This window comes from Camelus bactrianus, chromosome 16 (genome assembly GCF_048773025.1).
Source record: "Camelus bactrianus isolate YW-2024 breed Bactrian camel chromosome 16, ASM4877302v1, whole genome shotgun sequence".
Taxonomy (NCBI): domain Eukaryota; kingdom Metazoa; phylum Chordata; class Mammalia; order Artiodactyla; family Camelidae; genus Camelus; species Camelus bactrianus.
The window spans coordinates 8409480-8416558 of NC_133554.1; the positions used below are offsets into that span (position 1 = coordinate 8409480).

Consider the following 7079-nt stretch of genomic DNA (forward strand, 5'->3'; position numbering starts at 1 on the left):
TGGAGGGAGCTAGTCAGGTGAGTGGTCTCCCTCCCCCAATCCAGTCCCCGCCTCTTTGTGGCTCCGTCGCTCTTTCACAAACCTTCCCACCCTTCCCACCATCACACACACAGGTTCCTAATTCCCCTCGGCTCCATCTACGCCTTCGCCACCAGTGAGGCCTTCGCCAAAGTCACTGCCCTCGAGGCTCTGGTGCATGTTCCCAGCCTAACAGCAACTCGGGGCCGCGTCTCCCTCTCTCATTCCCAGACGGGCTCCGGAGCCTGACGTCCAGACCGTTTCTCAAGGGCTTTCGCTTCCTTCTCCCGCTGGGCCGGAGACTCCGGGGCGGGGGGGGGGGGGGGGGGGTGGAGACCACGGCCGTCCGTCAGCGCCAGAGGCCCGGCAGAGGCGGGGCGCGAGGCGGCTCCGCCTCCCTGCCGGGGGTCCCACCGTCTCGAAGGGACAGTGCGGTCAGTACTGTCGAAGCCGCGTGATCGCGGGCCTCCGGCGGCCAGGAAACTCCGGGAGGCGGAGCTCCTCCGTCTACGCCCCCGCGCCCAGGCCCGAGCCTCGTCGAGGGGGCGGCCAGGAGCGTGGGAAAACGGAGAAGGAAAGCGAAAGACAGTCCCTTGGGCTTATCTAGCTCGGCGCGGGGATGCCAGCTCCCCCCGCCCTCCGCAGGTCAGTTGGCTGGACCTCCTCCCTGAGAGGCTCTCCCTTTCCTCGCCGGGGTCAGTCACACGGCCGGGGCGATCGCTGCAGGCAAGTCCGCGCGCCCCGCTGCGCAGACACTGGCCGGGGCCGCGCGGGACACGCGGGGGCGTGGCCACCCGGGAGCGGGCCGGGGTCTCGGGAGCCTGACGTCACGCCCCACCCCGAGGTATTTACCTTTGAAAGTGGTGGCGGCTACAGGTACCGGAGTAGAGGAGCGGCGGGGAGGGGCTCACCGCCAAGCCGATCCAAGCCCAAGGGATGCCCTGGCTCCTACACCCTTCTCCCACAGCCCACGGGACTCTTCCCTCCTCACCAAACCCTTTCCCATAGGGTTAGCTCTCCTCACCTCCATCCTCAGTTCAAACCCTACCTCTGACGGCTTGAGCCTCAAATTTGCAGCCTCAAATACCATCTCCTTTCTGACGACTCATCCTTAACCCTAATGACCCACTTTCAAGTCTGGCCCCCATTTCATCCCAAACTCCCATCCTCAGCCCTGAAAACTCCTTTCTCACTCCGAACACTCACCCATAGATTCCACCCTAAGGGACCCTCAAACACAGCCCGCCCCCATTTTGTGACCCAGCCCTAAACTCTCACCAGGATCTCTCCCTCACTATTTATCCCTTCCTCAGCCCAGTGTGGGCCCAGGCGCTGTGCCCCTGAGGACATGGAATTTGTGTCTGGATACCGGGATGAGTTCCTTGATTTCACCGCCCTCCTCTTTGGCTGGTACCGCAAGTTTGTGGCAGAGCGTGGGGCTGGGCGGACCAGCCTCGAGGGTCGCTGGCGACAGCTGGAGGCTCAGATCAGAAGGCTGCCCCAGGACCCTGCCCTCTGGGTGCTCCACGTCTTGCCCAACCGTAGTGTGGGCATCAGCCTGGGACGAGGGGCAGAGCCAGGCCCTGGACCTGGCCTGGGAGCTGCTCGGCTCCTGGGAGATGAGCTCCTACTCCACCTGCGAGATCTAAGCCCCTATGTCAGCTTTGTCAGCCTGGAGGAAGGAGAGGAAGGGGAGGAGGAGCGAGAGAATGGAGAGGAGGGTGTGGGCATGGAGAAGGCAGAAACAGAGGATGGGGAGCCAGCCCCCACCAGCAGGGAGTCTCCCCAGGAAGCAAGTCCTGGAGGGGAGCCAGAGGAGGCTGAGCAGGAGGCAGGAGGTGGCGAAGATGGCTGCCGAGAGGACAGGGCAGAGATGGAGCCGGGGCCTGAGAGGAGGAAGGGACGGACAAGTGGTAAGAACCCAGGGCTGGCCCTGCCCTGTGCCCTGCCCAACCCTCCTGCACCCCTCAGAATCCAGCTAGGAGTCACAAATGGGTGGCCCTCAGGCCAGTCTGGCCTGAAAAGGATTTTTTCATTGATCCACAAGGCTGTTTTTTAATTTGAGCCAACCTTTAAACATTCAAAGAAACAAAAATTTCAGAAGTCTGCAGTTCTACCTTCGCAAGAAGATGTAAAGTTCCGACTGCAGGCCCGCATTTCTACCTGGCAGCAGATGCTGGGCCTGCTTAGCAGCTGTCCCCTTCAGATGAGGCTTGTCCCCTTCACTCAGTTTCCTAGCCTCTTGCAGGCATTTGATTTGATGCCCCTGACCCCGACCATCTTTGCTGCCACCCACCCCCAACTTTTCCCTTCTTCCCCAGAGGCTGCACCCCTGCACCTTTCCTGCCTCCTACTGGTGACAGATAAACATGGCACCATCTTGGGCATTGATCTGCTAATGGATGGAGCCCAGGGGACTGCAGGCAGGGGCTCAGGGACAGAGAACCTGGCTCCCCGGGCCTATGCTCTCCTCTGCCACAGCATGGCCTGCCCCATGGGCTCTGGAGACCCCCGAAAGCCCCGACAGCTTACGGTGGGAGATGCCCAGCTGCATAAGTATGGAAACCTGGTAAAGGGTGGGGAGGCCTGGGGCCTGAAGTCCTGAGCCCCCCAGCCTGATGCTGTCTCCACCCCCACTCAGAGAGCTAGAGAATCTGGTCCCCAGACTGGGAGTGAAATTAGCCAAGACTCCAATGCGGACATGGGGTCCCCAGCCAGGCTTCACTTTTGCCTCCCTTCGGGCTCGAACCTGCCACGTTTGTCACAGACACAGCTTTGAAGTGAAGCTGACACCCTGGTGAGTAGCCTGCAGAGATGCAGTGGGAGGAAGAGCCCAAGTCAGGCAAACAGAGAGACAGCAGGCCGCTGCGGGACCTTGTGGACAGATAGGGTGAAGGACAGGGGAAAAAGATGAAAAAAGAAAACCAAACCAAGCTGTTATAGGCAGAGAGAGAACAAACAGACCAAGTGACGTACAGGCAGCTGTGGGACAGTGGCACAGCAGACAGGGGACCTACAGAGACGGACCCTGGATGTCCACCACCCACTGTGACCCCAGCCCCCAGTGTGGTGCTGTCTTGTACTGTGGAGAGGCTTGTCTCCAGACCGACTGGAAGCGGTGCCCAGATGATGTGAGTCACCAATTTTGGTGCCCAAGGCTTGCAGCCTTCATGGAGCGGGCCGGAGAACTGGCGACTCTGCCTTTTACCTACACCGCAGGTACCATAAGGAAGTCAGGATGGGGAGGGGGGAAGTGGGGCCAGATCCTTGGAACTGGGGCCCCAGGTGCCTGGGAACAGGGTCCTGGGGCTGGAGTCTAGATCCCTGGAATAATGGCTGGGTATTTGGGGCTGGGGGCTAGACCCCTGGGGCTGGAGACAGCATCTCTGGAGCTGAGGACTGAATGTGTAGGCCCCTGAGAGAGCTTAGAGGATTCGGGAGGAGGTATCAAGTACTTGCTTCTCCATTCCACCACTAACTGGTGACCTTAAATCACTTTCCTTCTTAGAGACTCAGTTTCCTCATCTGTAAAATGGGCAGACTAACAAATGTTAAAACCCATGGAACTGTTACATGGCTTCTGTGGGCTATACTGTAAACACTCGGAACTGTCAGTTCTCTCCCCGACTGAAACCAGACTCAGACCCAGGGTCCTGGGGAGAGGCTGAGGAGAGCCAAAGTCTGGAATCCTGCCCACCGGGCCCTCAACCGCTCCCCTCATCCTTCTCCAGAGGTGACCAGTGAAACCTTTAACAAGGAGGCCTTCCTGGCCTCGCGGGGCCTCACTCGTGGCTACTGGATGCAGCTCAGCATGCTGATATCAGGCCCTGGCACCCCCAGGCACCCCCGGGGCAGCATGCCATCCCTCAGCCTTCTTCTCCGTGGTACATGGGGCCTCTCTCCAGGCATGGGCCCCTCAGACTAGAGGGAAGGATGGGAAAGCAAAAAGTTGTCCAGTCCTAGATGACCCCTCCACGTAGGCACCAAATCCCACCGCTAGCCCCAGGGCTGTTTCGGGCCTTTCCCTAACCCTCAGAGAAGTCACTCCTACCCACCCCATCCAGGAGCCCCATCGCGAGGCAGCCCCCTAGTCCTCTTGCTGCTGCCCCAGGCCCTCTCACAGGGAACAGAACTCCTTTAAAAGAAGAAGAGGCAGGTGTGGATCTCCCTGACACCAGGCTCGTCTTCTTTCATCCTCTCAGGAGATCCCTACCAGCTTCTCCAGGGGGACGGGCCTGCCCTGATGCCTCCTGTGCCCCCAGATCCACCCAGGGGCCTCTTTGGTGAGCTGGAAGGGCCCTGAGGGAGCTAGGGGTAGGGAAAGGGACTGCAGGGCCAGCAGTCTGGGTGGCTGAGAAGGGGGCTATTAGACTGGAGGGCTTGGGGTCCAGGCCTGGGGCCAGGTCCCCAGTAACCCACTCTTCCCAGGCTCATGGCAGGACTACTACACATGGCGGGGCCTCAGCTTCGACTCCCCCATGGCCGTGCTTCTCACCTACCCACTGACGGTGTACTATGTCATCACCCACCTGGTGCCCCAGTCCTGTAAGCAGAGCCGAGGCCCGGGGAGGAGTGCATGGAGCAGGGGGGACGGGGAGCTGGTAGGGAACAGCAGGTGGCGGGGAGGAGACCATATTCTGAAATGGCTAGCTTGTCACCCAGTCCCTGAGCTGAACATCCAGAACAAACAGTCACTGAAAATCCATGTAGTGGAGGCCGGGAAGGAGTTTGACCTTGTCATGGTGTTTTGGGTAAGTCTCTCCGGGCTTGAAGGTTGGGCCTTTGGGTGTGGAGATGGACGAAGGGTGGGACCCAGATCTGTCCTGTCTGTCCTTCAGGAGCTCCTGGTCTTGCTCCCTCACGTGGCCTTGGAGCTGCAGTTTGTGGGTGACGGCCTGCCCCCCGAGAGTGACCAGCAGCATTTTACCCTGCAGAGGGTAAGGGCTGAGGGGGGCCCTGCTCTTCAGCTCCCTGCCTCCCCTCCCCTGTCTCACCTGTCGCATCCTCCAGTACCCTAACTTCCAGTGGCTTCCCCACCCCACTTAACTCCCCAGGATGGCCCCGAAGTACCTGTCCGCTCTGGTTCTGGGGTATCAGCACGGCTCAACTCTGGGACTAAGGAGAAGGGGGGCCGCAGAGACCTGCACATCAAGGTGTCTGCACGGCCCTACCACCTGCTCCAGGGGCCCAAGCCTGACTTGGTTATTGGTAAGAGCCTGGGGCAGAAGTGTGGGGAGGGTGGGAGAGAGGCCACAGGATCCAGCTGCTCCCTGCTCTCCCTCTGCCCACAGGATATAACTCCGGCTTTGGTCTAAAGGACACTTGGCTGAGCTTGCTGCCCCGGTTACAGGTGGGGGACGGGACAAAGAGGATCTTCTCTCACCCCCTGCCCAGTCCCTCCTCCTTTTCTGAAAGTCTCTTCTTCCCCATTATCTGTTCCACAGACCTGGGTTGAGCCCACGGGTCCTCCTGCCCCTCTCTGTGGCTGCCTCGTGCCTCCCCGGCTCCCGGCCCTCCTGGGTCCTCAGTTTTCAACCGGGGTGGCGATCCTTGTTGCTCGGGATGTCCGTGGGGGTGGGAGCCTATACCGAGAGTGTCTGACGTCCCGCACCCACCCCAGTCCCTCCGAGTGCCGGCCTTCTTCACTGAGAGCAGCGAGTACGGCTGTGTGATGGATGACCAGACCATGGCGGTGGCCACAGGAGGGGGGACCAGCCCTCCACAGCCCAACCCTTTCCGCTCCCCCTTTCGCCTCAGAGCGGCCGACAACTGCATGCCCTGGTAAGGCCTTCTTACTCCCTGGCTGTGCATCCTAAAAGGCCCACCACCTCTACCGTCGTCTCTGCTGCTTGTCTCTGCTGTCCTGGGACCGTCCTGGCCCCAGCCCCGCACTCCTCACCACCCCTCTACAGGGTCTCCACGTCGTCCAAACACCCCTCTTAAGAGCCGGCTCACAAAATTTCTCCGACTCCTGGCCCACCCCTCAAAAGTTCCTGCTGTCCTATGATTGGCCGAGCCCTAGCTCTAGCCCCACCCCCTAGAACTCAGAGCCCACAAGCCCCGCCCCTTGGGAAATCGCGGCCTCTTGGCCCCGCCCCTGACGGCGCCACGCCCCCCTCAGGTACTGCAACGCCTTCATCTTCCACCTGGTCTACAAGCCTCCGCAAGGGGGCGCGGCCCGCCCGGCGCCCGGGCCCGCGCCCCCCGCCCCGACTCCTGCGGCTCCTCCCGCCCCAGCCCGCAGGCGCCGAGGAGAAAAGAAACCGGGGCGGGGGTCCCGCAGGCGGAGCTGAGTCCGGAGAGGTAGCAGGCCGCCCCCTCTCCCAACACGTAACAGGCGAGGCCGAGGGGGAGGATGGTTGGCGGAACACAAAAAGGTAAATAAAATTACTTGTTTGAAACCACTGAGACAAACGGTCTTAATTGGGTCCTTCAACGGGGAGAGGAGAAAAGGATTTAGGGATAACATTTTCCTCCAGCTCTTTTTCAGCTCCTTGACGGCTGCCCCCTCTCTTTCTTGGGATTCCGACCCTCCTTGGTAATCCCACACTTCTTCTAACCTGTAAATTGATTTGTCAGGGACCCGACCGGAGGCAAGGCAAGACCAAGAAACAAAAAGTGGCTTCTCCCTTGGGGGCAGGGGAGGTATCCAGCTTCCTGGGAGCACACAGAAGCCTTGGCTTAGATTCAGTGAAAGAGCTCAGCCACTCAGGTGTCCAAGTTAGAAATCTCGTGGCCATCCTTGACTTCACCTTCTCCGTCCTTCACCTTCCAATAAAGAACCAACTCCAACTGACTGCTGGTCGCTCACATCCACCACTTTATGTCCAGTCCCACTGCAAACTCCACCATGTCTTGTCACCACATTTCAACAAGAATAGTGCTTCTAAAACACACGTTCAAAACATTACTCCCTGCTTAAAACCCTTCAGTGACTTTCCCCTGATTTTAAAATCCCCTTGACTGTAGACCGGGCTTAATGACTCTTGTCACAAGGTATAGAAAGGGAAACAGTGGAGAAACCTGGCAGGTACCACGTGGACCAAGTGACTAAGGCTTCG

At 59.8% G+C, this 7079-nt stretch overlaps 1 protein-coding gene across 9 annotated transcripts; it reads left to right on the forward strand.

The window, feature by feature from the left end:
• Nucleotides 1–331: 331 nt before the first annotated feature.
• Nucleotides 332–6419, forward strand: LOC141573567 (zinc finger MYND domain-containing protein 15). Of its 9 annotated transcripts, XM_074342381.1 has the most exons (13): nucleotides 333–1931; nucleotides 2340–2574; nucleotides 2660–2815; nucleotides 3077–3237; nucleotides 3750–3902; nucleotides 4221–4301; nucleotides 4447–4563; nucleotides 4681–4769; nucleotides 4857–4955; nucleotides 5073–5226; nucleotides 5310–5368; nucleotides 5639–5799; nucleotides 6140–6419. In XM_074342381.1, the coding sequence occupies exons 1-13, from the start codon at nucleotides 1367–1369 to the stop codon at nucleotides 6309–6311; spliced, it is 2202 nt and encodes a 733-aa protein (XP_074198482.1). In that variant the 5' UTR covers nucleotides 333–1366; the 3' UTR covers nucleotides 6312–6419. The 9 variants fall into 9 exon arrangements, with proteins under 9 accessions (XP_074198479.1, XP_074198477.1, XP_074198478.1 ...); XM_074342378.1 differs by having other exon boundaries at nucleotides 332–1931; nucleotides 4447–4769; XM_074342376.1 differs by having other exon boundaries at nucleotides 332–862; nucleotides 1332–1931; nucleotides 4447–4955.
• Nucleotides 6420–7079: the final 660 nt, after the last annotated feature.

Coding starts and splice junctions, on each gene's coding strand:
- LOC141573567 (XM_074342375.1), top strand. CDS start 1,367: ATGGAATTTGTGTCTGGATACCGGGATGAGTTCCTTGATTTCACCGCC. Junction 1,932..2,339: donor GAGGAAGGGACGGACAAGTG/GTAAGAACCCAG, acceptor CTTCTTCCCCAG/AGGCTGCACCCCTGCACCTT. Junction 3,238..3,749: donor GCCTTTTACCTACACCGCAG/GTACCATAAGGA, acceptor ATCCTTCTCCAG/AGGTGACCAGTGAAACCTTT.